This window comes from Schistocerca serialis, chromosome 12 (genome assembly GCF_023864345.2).
Source record: "Schistocerca serialis cubense isolate TAMUIC-IGC-003099 chromosome 12, iqSchSeri2.2, whole genome shotgun sequence".
Classification (NCBI taxonomy): domain Eukaryota; kingdom Metazoa; phylum Arthropoda; class Insecta; order Orthoptera; family Acrididae; genus Schistocerca; species Schistocerca serialis.
The window spans coordinates 7,899,442-7,916,376 of NC_064649.1; the positions used below are offsets into that span (position 1 = coordinate 7,899,442).

Genomic DNA, 16,935 nt, shown 5'->3' on the forward strand with positions numbered 1-16,935 from the left:
TATCCTCTGTCGGTCCTATTCGGTACGGGTCCCACACACTTGAGCAATATTCTAGAACCAGTCACAAAAGTGATTTGTAAGCACTATTCTTTGTAGACTGATTGCGCGTCCCCAGTATTCTACCAATAAACCGAAGTCTACCACCTGCTTTACCCACACCTGAGCCTATGTGATCATTCCACTTCACATTCCTACAAAGTGCTGCACCCAGGTATTTCTACGAGTTGGCCGATTCCAACTGTGACCCGTTGATATTATAGTCACAGGATCCTACGTTTTTTTGTTTTGCGAAGTGCACACTTTTACATTTCTGAATATTTGAAGCACGTTTCCAATCTTTGCAACACTTTGAAATCTTGTCAGAATATGACTGAATATTTATGTACCTTCTTTCAGACAATACTTCATTATAGATGACTGCATCGTCTGCAAAAAGTCTGAGGGTATTATTAATATTGTATGCAAGGTCATTATTATACAACACGAACAGCAACGGTCCCAACACGCTTCCCTGAGGCACACAGGCAGTTACTTCTACATCTGACGATGACTCTGCGTCCGAGATAACGTGGTGCACCCTCCCTACCAAAAAGTCCTCGGTCCAGTCACAAATTTCACACGAGACCACCAGATGATACAATTTACAGGTATGTTTGATGCTGGCATTCCCATACACAGTGCAACTGCTCCTAATTAATGTACTATATATGGTCAACAGAACATTAGTGTTCACATCCCACCAAACTCTGGTTAAAAATCTGCTGATGTTCATGATTGGGAGACAAGTATTTATAAGAATCCAACTGAGTCTGGAATTAAACTACATTACCAGACGCATGTCATCTTGTGAACATTTGGAAGAATAATTTCTTTGAAATCACTAGAATAAATTATGTATAACCAGGGAGTTAAGATGGCTTCTTGGGGTAAGCCTACATTATTTACGAGGCATGTTTTTTAAGTAAGTACCATTTTGAAATTAAAGACATGCCAAGATATCTCAATAATTTTATTTTTACATGAAAGCCTGTACCTTAATCTACTTTTCTACATAATTTCCGTCAATACTGAGGCACTTGTCGCAACGTTCTACCAGTTTTTGAACACCCTCCTCATAGAAGTGTGCCACCTGAGTTATTAACCACTGCATCACCACTGTTTTGACTTCGTCACAGTCTTCAAGACGCCGACCGCCCAGGTGTTTCTTCGAGTGCAGGAATAGATGGTAGTCACTGGCCGCAAAATCGGGGCTGTACGGAGGACGATCTAGAGTTTCCCACCGAAAAGATGTGATGAGATCTTTGATCTGATTCGCCACATGCGGACGGGCATTGTCTTGTAGCAAAACGATGCCCTCGCTCAACTTGCCACGTCATTTGCTCTGAATTGAATGGCGAAGATTGTGCAATGTCTTACAGTAAGCTGCTGCATTGATTGTCTCGTTACGAGGCAGAAATTCCACAAGCAATGCTCCTTTTCTGTCCCAAAAAACTGTGCATACGATTTTACCGGCATAAATTGTTTGCTTAAACTTCACTTTTCTGGGTGAATCTGAATGCCGCCATTCCACGGACTGTTGCTTTGATTCTGGTGTGACGTAGGCCACCCGTGTTTCATCGCCCGTAACAATATGGCTTAAGAAATCGTCACCGTCGTCGTGGTACTGCTCGAGGAAAGTCAATGCACAGTCTAAACGTTTGGTTTTGTGCACATCCGTCAACATTTTCGGTACCCAACGCGCGCACAATTTTCAGTATTTCAAATGCTCGGTCACAATGCCATACAAAACACTACGAGTAACATTAGGAAAGTTGAGTAACATTAGGAAAGTTATCCTGCAAGGAGGAAATCGTAAAGTGTCTGTTTTCTCCCACCTTATTGTCCACTTCACTTCATGCACCAAACTTTCATTGACGACCAAACGATGCCCACTCCGTTGTTCATCGTGCACATTTGTGCGGCCATCTTTAAATGCTCTCACCCACTTTCTTACCATTCCATCACTCATAATGTTTTCTCCGTAAACTGTGCGATCTCACGATGAATATCGACCGCTTTTAGGCCTTTAGCACCAAGCAATCTTATAACAGCCCGTACTTCACATTCGGTGGGACTCACGATTATCGGAGGCATCTTAAACACTCAGTACACAAAGTAAACCAAGAAGAATCGGACTGTAATGGAGTCTAGACAACAGATGTAGATACCCTGTGCGCATGCACAAAACACCGATTGTCGCGCTGCGGACACGGTGTGGCAAAACAGTTCTTACTTAAAAAATCAAGCCTCGTAGATAATGCTAACCTTCATTTAGCTACAACTCTGGAACGTTCACAGTTCCACTAAAAAGGTTAGAGATGTGGCCTGATATATCTACGAGTGACATAAGCGCAGAGTAAGCTTCCCTTGTCATTCACACCACATTCTGTTTTCCGAGAGAGATCTCTCTTTCAGTAGGTATCCTTCATTTTCCATGGGCTGTTTGAACACAGGTTGTATACGCAGACAAGGAGAAAAATCCTAAATTTTTCCCAGTTAAAAATACACATTCTTCCCGGTGAAAATACATTTTTCCACGTTAACTGACAGTATACATTTCCTTGAAACTGTAAAACTTATCAATCCTTTGAACGGTTACGGTTTTATACAACAGCGCAGAATTCCCCGGCCCTTTAGAAAATGAAACTAAAAATACGAAATAAAAATAATATAAAAAAGAAATGTTTTAGAAAGATCTTTGATGTGCTGCAACATGTACGCTGCATATTTTTGTATTACGAAAGTATAAATTACTTTCCTTAGCACTGAAATAGAGATTGCGATGCACTTTTGTAAGCCAGTCATAGCTCATTTATGTGATCTCTGTGTCAAAACTTATCCTCCGGTTAATTTCACTAACCCTGCCACAGTCAACCATTTAGTTATCCCGTGTTTGTTCCGCAGTTAGGCGTTATTACGTGTTCGTACAACGCGTTTTCCGTGCTTCACCCAGAATAGAACTTAGGTGGCTGCTACCAGGGACTGTACAACTAACTAGTGTACAGCGTTACTAGTGTAACTGTCTGGCCAAAAATTCCCTCACCGAGAAGATAATACATAATCTTTCTTACCTGTTATTTGTTTATTTCCACTCTGGTAGTCTGAATCTAAGGATTTTGCTGGTAATTATAACAACGCTGATCTTTCGCAAACCCAGTCAACCACATAAACAAACAGCGATTGGCATTCAACCGTTTGGCTTTATTCTGCTCAGTTTGTATAGCCCCGTCTGTTTCTGTCTGCAGGAAAGTTTATTTGTGGATGCGACGGGGATTCGTCTGGCAGACACGTGACATACACAATGCACGCATCCAAAAATCAACTTATGATTCATTCAGATATAAACTTGGAATTAGTTCAAAAACCAGCAGAGATGTGTTTCAAAATCGTATGAATAATTGACAGACCAACGTGCGCTGGATACTAGGTGTTTTCTGAGACAAGGTTTTTTTCCTCAAGAATATGAATTTGGCACTCCTCGCCTCCCCACCTGAAATTGCTGCCCTTGGCAGATACCCCAGTTTGTCCCTATTGAATCTGGCAGCTTGCGCAACACCAGTAAAATTTTTCCGGGTAGCATTTTGCTGCAACAGATTATACAGCTAACAGCAACAGTTCTGTAGCCATAAGCAGGAGAAAGTACTACACATGCGCAACTCAACTGCGCGTACACACAAGCCTGCTCACAACTGCTCAAATGAATCTTACGTGAATAGCTGTGAAGTCACACTCATCGGAGGCAATTTGTTGTTATGAAGCATTGCGTAGTCTTCCTAAAGCCTTTGGCACATTTTGCTGTCGGCAGACGCTTGTATGAGCACTGTTTTTTGTTGTTGCATATGGCGCATTTCCTTTGCAACTTAAGTTTTCCTCTTGTTCATGTTTTATTGCTCCAGTATTATTCTGCAGTAGTGAGATACAGTAGTATCCTTTGTTAGAGTATTGTTTCTTACTAGTCAAAATTACAAAAATTTTAACTGAAAACTAAAACAAAAAAATTCCAGGAATTCTAAAAAACAAAAAAAGGGCTCTGAGCACTATGGAACTTAACATCTGAGGTCATCAGTCCCCTAGAACTTAGAACTACTTAAACCTAACTAACCTAAGGACATCACAGACATCCACATCCACACCCGAGGCAGGATTCGAACCTGGGACCATAGCAGGAATTCTAAAAAATTCCCGAGTTTTCCACAGTTTTCTGCAGGATGAAAAAAAATCCCAGGATCTCTCAGTTGTCCCAGGTTGTATACAACCTAGAATAATACATCCTTCTCATACTTATCTCTAGGTCCAATACTATTTTAATGGGGAAAAGTCCATTGCAGATGATCATTTATAAGAGGAAAGTAGCAGTGTCGGAGAGCCATCACTCACAATGATTCCACTAATGAGACGACAATAGTGTGGGTCACTGACTTGGCACCAAGAACTGTGATGACAGTTGAAATCCCCACAGATAAGAAAGGGGGGATGGAGTTCTGTAAACAGTTGATGTCAGGAATCGTTACTGGTTGTAGTCTATGGTGATTTATAAATATGAACATAATAGAGAAGTGCTACTTGTTTCTATTTCTGCAGCTGCCACTTGAAAAGCCAAGTCACTGAAGTTTATATGAGTTTCATTGCCTATGATGGTGTCCTTAATTAACAGTCCTGCTTCTGCTTTAGTATTTGGTCTATCTGACTTTACTAAATTGAATCCTTTGAAACGAACTGGCATTTGTGGCTTATGGGGGAATGACAGTATAACATACACCGAAGAATTATTCCCTAAAATATTATCGGAAACTCCAAAAAGTAACGATTCTGTAAGTATTTGAAGCCAAGCATACACAATATGAAACACTACTGCAACAAGTTGTTATCGATGTCATCACCCCTATTTATACAGATTTGAGTAAACCTTATTTACACGGGTGTTGTTTAGGCGGTTTTACTCAAAATGTGAATGCGAGTTTCAATAGCATCACCTGGAGATATGCTCCTAAAATAACATTCAGATGAAGTGAAATGGTGAACACTGCTTCAAATTTGGCCATATGTCTATTCAGTGTAGGCCACACTGCATTAATGCACGTGGCAAATGCCCTTCAAATCAAAATTGGCAATGACATGCATTGTTTCTGTAAACACAGAGATGCCACTAGCAATGTGCTCAGCAATGAGAAGCACTTTGAGGTAGGAAATGAGCACTTATCAGGTCAAAGTAGCAGAAAGCGGCCATCCACTAGCTGGGGCGATAGTTATTATGGACTTGGCATCGATGGTTTCAAGCTTTGTCCCTCAAATAAATACTTGTCAAACTTTAAACGTGTTTTCTCAAAACCACGTTTTTCAGCACGGTTGTTGTCACCCACGCTACAATTTTCATTTGATTTTAGTGATATTTGTTCTTCCTTGAAGAAAATTGAATTCTCTTCAGTTCATTGTATTCGATATTTTTTATGTTGATATTTAGTATTTTTGTCAGCCAAACAGAGGGGTCCAAAAATGGCCATTTTTTTCAAATATATATAATTTTGCAGTTTTTTATATTTTTTTAAAATCCCTACGATGAACTAAAATTACATCTGTAAGGATCCGGGTGATATATTAATTTCATGTTTCAGATAACCACAACCTGATTTACAGCAACAAACATCGATCTATCTCCTTTCAGAGCTGCCTCGGGAAAATCCCAATCAGACAGTGAAGATATTAATATTTTTCAATAAAAATATCAATAAAACTTGAATGTATGCTTTATTCATTGCAGTGCCCCTCATTTGTCTACTACATTCCAGTACAGAGAAAAACAATAATGAGTTTGAGTGATATTTTCATCCTTCATCCTATCATTCCCCCTTAAACCATATTTCACAGAGCTTAATGGCTACATTGTTATTCAGTTCCTTTTCCAGAGTTTCCTTGTTCGAGACAGCTGACCCCGCATTCCATCGTAGTATATTAAGGGCCATCTTGAAATGAAAAGATGCTTCTATCTGTTTCTGGTCCATATTTTACATCCTGTATAAAATTGAGGAAACCATATTTTAGATGCCTGCATGCTCTTTATTATTGTTATTAGAAGAGGTCAACTGTGTTATCAAATTTAATGTTCCAGGCACAGCCTTTCAATCAGTGCTGTGTTCTTGCCCCCTCCCACCTTTTTCAGGAAGTTGACCACACACGTCTGATTACTAGGAAATAGCAGCTCGGAAACAGTGACGGGTTAGGAATCGGCACGGGTTTTGAAGGTTTTATTCTATTAGGACGAATAATTATCACAAATCTGTGCTGCTGAAATTTCCTGCCACTGTAGCGTACGATCTGTGATTTACATATTCCTCAGTTTCCTCGAATGAAACGTTGAGGACAGCTTTAGTCTGTTTAACCTCCTGCTGTTTCACATACAATGGACTACACGTCTCTCTCAACGTGTGATCTTTGCATTGCACAAACCAAGTATTTTGGCTCGCATACAGAGTTGCTTCGTGGTTACTTCCACACGTATTACGACGAACTTCTAATCGGCACTGAAGGCTCAGATGACAAAATCGTAGGCAACAGAAGCACTCTTTGACAACTGGAATGTAAGGCTTAACTGTACACCACATACAGTATACTGAAACATTATCTAGTAAGAACTGCTACACAAATGTGAGAAGGCACTTTTGTCGAGGAACTTTGCTTCACGTGCACAAGTTATTTATACATTTGACCATCCTACATATATGTGTAGCAGGTACTGTAGATTAAATCGCATCACTCAAAATGCCGTACCCTTGCCCGGTTCAGGTTCATTAACGATATCTTCACGATCTGGATTCAGGGCTGAGACACCCTGTCCTCATTCCTTCAAAACCCGAGACCTTATCTCCCAACCGCTTCACCCGGTCCTCCTCGACCCGGCGTGCCACCTGCCCGGACGTCGACCGCCTCCTCTCCGACGACTCCGTCCGTACCTCTGTCCACGTTAAACCCGCCGACCACAGACACTACTTGCATTTTGACAACTGTCAACCCCTCCACATAAAAAAAATCCCTCCCGTACAGCCCGGCCACTCCGGGACAGCATATCTCGAGTGGACAGAACTCCCTCACTCAGTACGCTAAGGATCTCACTGAGACCTTCACAGGCACTAACTCCCAGACACGGGCCACAAACAGATTTCCGTGCCATTTCCTCTCACGTCACCAATCCTCCACCATTCCCCAGAACCGGCTGCACAAAAGAGTGCCCCCGTCACCCAATATCATCCCAGACTGGAAAAACTGAACTGCGTCCACCATCAGGGCTCCGATTACCTATCATCGTGCCCTGAAATTAGGTACATCCTACTCGAGATCCGTCCCACCCCTCCTATTAAAGTGGTGTTCCGTTACTCGACCAGCCTCCACAACATCCTATTCCACCCCCGGGCCACTCTCAATACGAACCACTGTGGAAGACCCTGGTGCGAGACAAGCCCAGACCACCCTCTCAGCACTACCTATTCCTGCCCTGTGACAGGCCCATCCTATCAGAAGGTGGGCCACCCGTGAGAGCAGCCACGTCATATACCGACACTCTCGCAATCACTGCACAGCTTTTTATATCGGTACGAGCAGCAACCGGGCGCCCACCGGGACGAACGGCCAAACTGTGGCAGAGAGCAATCTAGACCACCCCGTGGCACGACGTGCTGCCGAACGTAATGTGCTCGGTTGCAATGGCTCCTTCACCACCCGAGCCACCTGGGACCTCCTCTCCGTCACCCGCTTTTCCGAACTGCGCAGACGGGAGTTATTCTTACAACACATTCTCTGCTCCCAAATTTATCCCGGACTTAACCTACAGCAACCTACTGTCCCCACACCCTCCATCCAACAGTTTCCAACCCCTCTGACCTATCAGCTCCCAGCCTCTGTCAACACACCCACCCACCCTTCCCCATTCCTCTCCTTTTTCCCCAACTCCGCACCCCACAACCTCCCTCCTCCCACCTGTACCCTGCTACCCCTCCCCCTTCCCCTCCGTTCTGCTGCATTCCGGTCCGAGCTGCCAGATATGGCGGTCACACGTGTGTGAGGTGTCCTCGCTCGTTTGAACGAATGCACGTGTATTTCCTTTACCGAAGGCTTTGGCCGAAAGCTACGTGTCGAGTGCGTTTCCACCGAGCCCGTCTGTAACTCGAGGTGTCACCTTTACAGTGAGTAACAATCTATCTTTTCCTAATCAAGAGCTCTAACATTTCACACTTCAATCCACAGAATGCCAGGTCTGTTTTTCCCGACGACGACATACTCCCGAGTAGTTCTCACCTGAAGATTCAAATATATTTTGCACAAGATGACACTATCATCATCATTAAACTACAAAAATATTTGCTCGTTCCACCTCGAGCAGTCCGACACATTTATGCACGAGATTTTTTACTGCTTAGTGCAATTATAGGGGGCAGTCATTAAGTTTTAATAAATACCTTTAAAAAGTAAAGTTACGTAATCAATCTTTTTTTTTTGTACCCGTCTGTGATCTTGCGACACCCGAACGCCCCGTGCCACAGAACTGTAGCGTGCTGTCAGAGGAGCCAGTCCACTAACTAAGTGCACACTGCGGTACTGTGACACGGTGCTTTCTGGGTGTTGCAAGATTATGGACACGTTCCTGCAATCAAACGAAAAAAGAGTTTCATTACATACCTCAGTTTTTTCCTCTATGATGTGACTAGATAATCTACTTTTTACAGAAAATAAACCAGACAGACTGCAACACTGAGTACAGCTACAATTGTATATTGATGTACGCACCTGTCCATCTGCTGTAGTACCGTATCCAATTTGAAGCTCGAGTCTAGAGAGTGTCTCGTCACCTGAAGGAGATGGAGAGGAATCATTATTTACGGATAAAACTGAAAGTGTCGACTACTCTGGTAATACAGTGCAAGAAGTGAACATAATACAACGTCACAGGTATACCGATGTGTTACCGAACAATAGTTAGGACACTTTTTGTGTTCCTGTACTAGCAGTTCTAGTAGTCCACAGTTTTACACCATCCGAGCACCTAATATATACAAATGAAAATGATACAGCTCGACATTACAATTGTACACACGTGGCTCTGATCCCAAAGAAACAGCATCTTCACCTATATACATGCTCCAAAAGTGCAAAGTGTACAGATGAAGATTTTGTACCAGTATTATTAACTGTTTGTCCTGTTCCGTTTGTGCAGTGAACGAAGAAAAATTACCACTGCATGCCTCTGTACACTAATTTCTCTTATCCTATTCTCATAATCCTGTGTGAGACATACAATGGTGGAAGCAGCTTTAATTGGTAAATGGATTTCAATATCAATATACTCAACTGCAATCTACTGGTGAACGGCCTAGGCTGCTTCCTCATGTTCAAATGATATACAGTATGTTTCAGAAGTGAAGAGAGTCCCACATTATATCTGCATATGGTTTCAAATTGATGGTTATTAAAGTGGAAAAGAATAAAATAGCTGTTTAGATACAGGAAAAAAGGGAGTAAATACTATACGCTTCTCAAAACGATAATTTATATTAATTACAATTGATAAATAAAAAAAATTGTATTGAAGTGTGGCTTTTGCAATTTGCATCAAATAAGAGTTTTATGCACACCAGCTAGTAATGCAACAACACTACAAAACACGCATACATTTATAGATGTTCTTTGAATATACTTAAAATAGGTGTACAATATAATGAAAAGGAAAGTTGCTACTCATCTTATAGCGGAGATGCTGAGTCGCAGATAGGCACAATACAAGCTTTTGGCCGACAAGGCCTTTGTTGGGAAAAAAAAACACACACACACACACACACACACGCAAATGCGACTTGCGCATGCATAACCGCCAAAAGCTTTAACTGTGATAGTCTTTTTGTTGTGCCTATCTGTGACTCAGCCTCTCCGCTATATGATTAGAAGAAAGTGATTTGATTAGTGAAACTGAACAGTTCAAATTTCTTGGTATTCATATAGATAGTAAACTGCCATGGAAAGCCCATGTTTAGGATCTTGTTCAAAGACTTAATGCTGCCATTTTTACTATTCGAACGGTGTCTGAAGTGAGTGATCATTCGACACGAAAATTAGTCTGCTTATTTTCATTCGCTTATGTTATATGGTATTATATTTTGGGGTAACTCTTCCCATTCCAAAAGGATAGTTTTGGCTCTGAAACGGGCATTTCGGACAATAAGTGATGTAAGTTCACGAACCTCTTGTCGACCTCTGTTCACGAGTCTGAGTATTTTGACATTCACCTCTCAATACATATATTCCTTACTGTCATTTCTTGTTAACAATATCAGCTTATTACAAAGAATAAGCAGCATTCACTCATTTAATACTCGGCAGAAATCAAACCTGCATTTGGATCGGGCTTCCGTAACTCTTGCGCAGAAAAGTGTGCAGTATACTGCTGCATCCATTTTCAAATAGTTACCACTCGAATTCAAATATCTTACCAGTAATCCACGCAATTTCAAATCGAAAATGAAGCTTTTCCTCACGGGTCACCCCTTCTATTCTGTCAAAGAGTTCCTTGAAAAATTAAACTGATTCTTGTATTGTTGACTGCTTTTACTAAAACTTATGGCTTGACTTTTTTGGGTTCACAAACATCTTATTTTTATCTGTTATTACTTTTATGTTGTAGTTTGACGTACTGACCAGTTCGATGACCTTCGAGATTTGCTCCTCAATTTAGTCCTACGGAACTTGATGTTTAAATAACTGAAACCACACTGAGTTTCACTGGTTTCAGTTGCCCGAGACCATCTGTGTGTGCGAGTTGCGGTTGCACGAGTGAGTATGAGAGCGTCATCTATTGTCGATGAAGGCCTTAACGACCGATAGCTTTAATTGCGAAAATCTTTTTGTTGTGCCTGTCCGTGACTCGGCATCTCCTCTATATGATTAGAAGATAGATGACTTAGTAGTTGTAATAATATGATACCGGACGTTTCAGGAGGAGCAGCAAATATTTTTACACCTCAAAATGTGTTAAGCAAAAGCAAATGATTAAATTCAAAGTTGATTTTCATAAAACAGACCTCCAACTGCAATTCACTTTCCGATTACAATTGTACACACGTGGCTCTGATCCCAAAGAAACAGCATCTTCACCTATATACATGCTCCAAAAGTGCAAAGTGTACAGATGAAGATTTTGTACCAGTATTATTAACTGTTTGTCCTGTTCCGTTTGTGCAGTGAACGAAGAAAAATTACCACTGCATGCCTCTGTACACTAATTTCTCTTATCCTATTCTCATAATCCTGTGTGAGACATACAATGGTGGAAGCAGCTTTAATTGGTAAATGGATTTCAATATCAATATACTCAACTGCAATCTACTGGTGAACGGCCTAGGCTGCTTCCTCATGTTCAAATGATATACAGTATGTTTCAGAAGTGAAGAGAGTCCCACATTATATCTGCATATGGTTTCAAATTGATGGTTATTAAAGTGGAAAAGAATAAAATAGCTGTTTAGATACAGGAAAAAAGGGAGTAAATACTATACGCTTCTCAAAACGATAATTTATATTAATTACAATTGATAAATAAAAAAAATTGTATTGAAGTGTGGCTTTTGCAATTTGCATCAAATAAGAGTTTTATGCACACCAGCTAGTAATGCAACAACACTACAAAACACGCATACATTTATAGATGTTCTTTGAATATACTTAAAATAGGTGTACAATATAATGAAAAGGAAAGTTGCTACTCATCTTATAGCGGAGATGCTGAGTCGCAGATAGGCACAATACAAGCTTTTGGCCGACAAGGCCTTTGTTGGGAAAAAAAAACACACACACACACACACACACACACACACACACACACACACACACACACACACGCAAATGCGACTTGCGCATGCATAACCGCCAAAAGCTTTAACTGTGATAGTCTTTTTGTTGTGCCTATCTGTGACTCAGCCTCTCCGCTATATGATTAGAAGAAAGTGATTTGATTAGTGAAACTGAACAGTTCAAATTTCTTGGTATTCATATAGATAGTAAACTGCCATGGAAAGCCCATGTTTAGGATCTTGTTCAAAGACTTAATGCTGCCATTTTTACTATTCGAACGGTGTCTGAAGTGAGTGATCATTCGACACGAAAATTAGTCTGCTTATTTTCATTCGCTTATGTTATATGGTATTATATTTTGGGGTAACTCTTCCCATTCCAAAAGGATAGTTTTGGCTCTGAAACGGGCATTTCGGACAATAAGTGATGTAAGTTCACGAACCTCTTGTCGACCTCTGTTCACGAGTCTGAGTATTTTGACATTCACCTCTCAATACATATATTCCTTACTGTCATTTCTTGTTAACAATATCAGCTTATTACAAAGAATAAGCAGCATTCACTCATTTAATACTCGGCAGAAATCAAACCTGCATTTGGATCGGACTTCCGTAACTCTTGCGCAGAAAAGTGTGCAGTCTACTGCTGCATCCATTTTCAAATAGTTACCACTCGAATTCAAATATCTTACCAGTAATCCACGCAATTTCAAATCGAAAATGAAGCTTTTCCTCACGGGTCACCCCTTCTATTCTGTCAAAGAGTTCCTTGAAAAATTAAACTGATTCTTGTATTGTTGACTGCTTTTACTAAAACTTATGGCTTGACTTTTTTGGATTCACAAACATCTTATTTTTATCTGTTATTACTTTTATGTTGTAGTTTGACGTACTGACCAGTTCGATGACCTTCGAGATTTGCTCCTCAATTTAGTCCTACGGAACTTGATGTTTAAATAACTGAAACCACACTGAGTTTCACTGGTTTCAGTTGCCCGAGACCATCTGTGTGTGCGAGTTGCGGTTGCACGAGTGAGTATGAGAGCGTCATCTATTGTCGATGAAGGCCTTAACGACCGATAGCTTTAATTGCGAAAATCTTTTTGTTGTGCCTGTCCGTGACTCGGCATCTCCTCTATATGATTAGAAGATAGATGACTTAGTAGTTGTAATAATATGATACCGGACGTTTCAGGAGGAGCAGCAAATATTTTTACACCTCAAAATGTGTTAAGCAAAAGCAAATGATTAAATTCAAAGTTGATTTTCATAAAACAGACCTCCAACTGCAATTCACTTTCCGATTCTCTCGACATCGTCGCATGTTGTCCTCCTGTGGTAGTCTCGGCATTTGTTACGAGGGCAGCACTACTTATTGCCCAAATGATCAATTTGTCTCCCGTGTTTCCATTTTCTTTGTAGACTTTACCTTTCGAGCTTCCCCTAGTTCAGGGGCCTCGACAGCCGTTAACTGTAAACATTTCTGTCAATCCGTCTCCTGTGAAATGTTAGGCTCAGATGATACCTCTAATGTACTGGGAGAACATACCCACTGTTGTACTCACAGGAACCACTTCTAGTAATACTGGAAGCTCATTCTCACACAAGTGTAGATATAGGGACCCAGTAGGGCGATACGACAATACGACAAACTCGATCGGCAGTCTGTCCGTCACAGTAGACCACACCCGCCGAGGAGCACCCGTGAAAGGAATGTGGCTTTTCGTCTGACAACCGACGCGAGTTACAAGTGTTATTCGTACCGTATCGAGTGAAGGTGACTTAGCCAGTAAACAGTATTAATTGGATTACTCGGCACTACAAAATCAGCCGACGGCAAAATTCCGATTGCCTACCTTCCCTCTGTTCTCGAAGATGTCGAATCTGCTCGTACGATAAAAACACGGGCTGTGCATACGTAGTGCCTGCCGTATTCTTTTATGCGGAACACCGATACCTCTCGAAATTTTGTGCGCGCTCGTTGAAACTGTACAACCTACCAAATGAATACTGTCTTCTACTTTATCTGCTCTCTGTTCATTTTCGTGTTCAGATGAGTTAGGTCTGCTGGGCATCGCACCAGACTCACGTAGTTTAGTAAAACATGAGTAAACACTCTAGAATCTGGTACTCTGTGGTTACGAAATCGTCTATTGCATTCTCTGTGAGCATTGGCAGTGTTTCCGTTGGAAAACCTGTACGCAAATACCACTATAAATACACAAATACCAGTGCTCACAATTTGGCAATATGTGCGGTGTGCTCGAACAGAAGAAATGGCCGACACCTCGCAGCCACAATCACAGTCGAGAAATTAATTTACGTAAACTCGAGCACAACTTCGTAACTTGAACTTTAAAACTAAAATTAGAATTAATACATAAACCCATTATCACCAGGAGAACCGACAAGCAAAATAAAGACATCTGTCTTTAACCAGCTCTATCTCTGACGCCAATAAAACTTGACACGTGTCATACGGAATGTTTTATTCAATTTAGTCTATACCACCACTTCCTAAAATATTCACTATTCCTTCAGAAATGCTGTGTAGATGTTAAAACTTTTTAATGGGTATTCTGATACTTTTACTTGTGTGTCACAACACTGTATTGAAGATATCCTTAATAGATAACTTTTTTCTAACGTCAAGTGCACGAGCGACAACATTTTGACGGCAGTACCTCCACTGCAGCGGCCACGTACTCCGAACGGGCCACTGCCACAGCATACGTGACAAACAGTGATCGCGAGAGGATTCGGCCGTTCAGTGTTACGACCCTATAGCTTAATTATTTTAATTCAAATTCGACTGTAAGAAAATAAAATAACTGAATAACTAATATTTATTGTGCAATATGTCAGACTTAGTCAAGAACAGACACACTGATTTGTTACACACAAAACGTGTTTCCACACGATTGAAGTTAATAAATGATGATGTATTGAGAATATTTACTTGCAAAGGATTTTACATCACTGAAGAAATTTAATGAATTTATTGAGAAATGAAAACAAATTTATTGAGAAATGAAAGTCATATTGAGGCCTCCCAAGCCTGAGAGGCAAATGGATGATGGTAAGTTACATTAAAAGGAAAACACATTAGATGGAAGTATTGGCTTTTTCCATAAGGTTAATCAACACAACAGATGCACATAATATAGACCTCCGTCATCGACGTATTCTTCTTCACGATTTACAACAGTTTGCCAACACTGGGATGACTTTTGATTCTGCAACTGTAGGAATCACATCGTTTCGAGGCAAAGAATTCGCCCGGCCACGTTTGGAACACATTTTCATCCGGAAAGGAAGTTCCCTGAAGGTTGTTCAATAGAGAGCAGTAAAGATCAAAATCCTAGGACACGAGGCCAGACGAACCAAGCGGGTGTCGAATGACTTCCCGACCCAACTCCCGTACGGCATTTTTTGTTGGCCTACAGAGAATGCGGGCAGGTGTTATTGCAGAGTAGCACCACTTCACACACTCTTCTCGGTCACTGTTCTTAGATCGCATCTGCAACAGATCTCACTTTTCGACAATAAACGTCAGCAGTGACCGTTACACGTTAGCGAAGCGATTCTTAGTACACCGTACTGCCACCGTTCTACCAGATGCATAAAATTATTTTTTGTGAATGCAGACAGGTATTTGTTAACAGAGTTGCCACTTTGCTTTGTCTCGACCATTCCTTTCTTTTCACGTTAGTGTAAAGACGTCAATTCTTGTCACCAGTGACGATACAGGATAGGAACAGTGGGGGTCGTCCACAAGTCAATTGATGACGAGCAAGCAGAGACACACATAGGGTCTCTCACTGATTTTTTTAGAGCAAGCAGTATCCGTACACCCAATTTTTCAACGCTCCCTGTGGCCTGCAAATGCCTCATAGTGGTGGAATGATCGCAGTTCATTACGTTTGCCATTTCTCAAGTAAACTTGCAGGGATCATCGCAGATTAATGCATTTAATCATTCTCCGACGAGTCCTGAGGTCTCCGTGAATGTGGAGCATCACTAACATCGAAACGATCGTCCTCAGAAAGAGAAAACAATTTTCTTGCCTTTTCTGTCCAACGGTTTTATCCCCCTGCACGGCACAAACATTTCTGTCTGCCTCTGCTGCTGTCACCCTTCTACCGAACTCGAACAGAACAGTATGACAGAAATGTTCCAATTTCTCCACTTGGCACTCCATTTTCCAACATTCCCAGCTCCACTTACTCAAATGACAAAATGACAATACGAACTAAAATAGCAACAATGAAACTACAAATTAAAAAAATCACAATTGATAAACAAACCCATAGCTACCGGAAAACAGAAACGAGACTGCTACGATCTTATGCGCCAACCTAATATGTTGTTGTTGTTGTTGTTGTGGTCTTCAGTCCTGAGACTGGTTTGATGCAGCTCTCCATGCTACTCTATCCTGTGCAAGTTTTTTCATCTCCCAGTACCTACTGCAACCTACATCCTTCTGAATCTGCTTAGTGTATTCATCTCTTGGTCTCCCTCTACGATTTTTACCCTCCACGCTGCCCTCCAATACTAAATTGGTGATCCCTTGATGCCTCAGAACATGTCCTACCAACCGATCCCTTCTTCTGGTCAAGTTGTGCCACAAACTTCTCTTCTCCCCAATCCTATTCAATACTTCCTCATTAGTTATGTGATCTACCCATCTAATCTTCAGCATTCTTCTGTAGCACCACATTTCGAAAGCTTCTATTCTCTTCTTGTCCAAACTATTTATCGTCCATGTTTCACTTCCATACATGGCTACACTCCATACGAATACTTTCAGAAATGACTTCCTGACACTTAAATCAATACTGGATGTTAACAAATTTCTCTTCTTCAGAAACGCTTTCCTTGCCATTGCCAGCCTACATTTTATATCCTCTCTACTTCGACCATCATCAGTTATTTTGCTCCCCAAATAGCAAAACTCCTTTACTACTTTAAGTGCCTCATTTCCTAATCTAATTCCCTCAGCATCACCCGACTTAATTAGACTACATTCCATTATCCTTGTTTTGCTTTTGTTGATGTTCATCTTATA

At 41.1% G+C, this 16,935-nt stretch overlaps 1 protein-coding gene across 1 annotated transcript in view; it reads right to left on the reverse strand.

Moving 5' to 3' along the window:
* Positions 1-16,935, reverse strand: part of LOC126428278 (protein AAR2 homolog) — a 119,224-nt gene that overhangs the window by 6,312 nt on the left and 95,977 nt on the right. Inside the window, exon 5 of the mRNA XM_050090190.1 lies at positions 8,815-8,876. Coding sequence (XP_049946147.1) covers positions 8,815-8,876 — 62 coding nt within the window. The remainder of the gene's footprint in view (positions 1-8,814; positions 8,877-16,935) is intronic.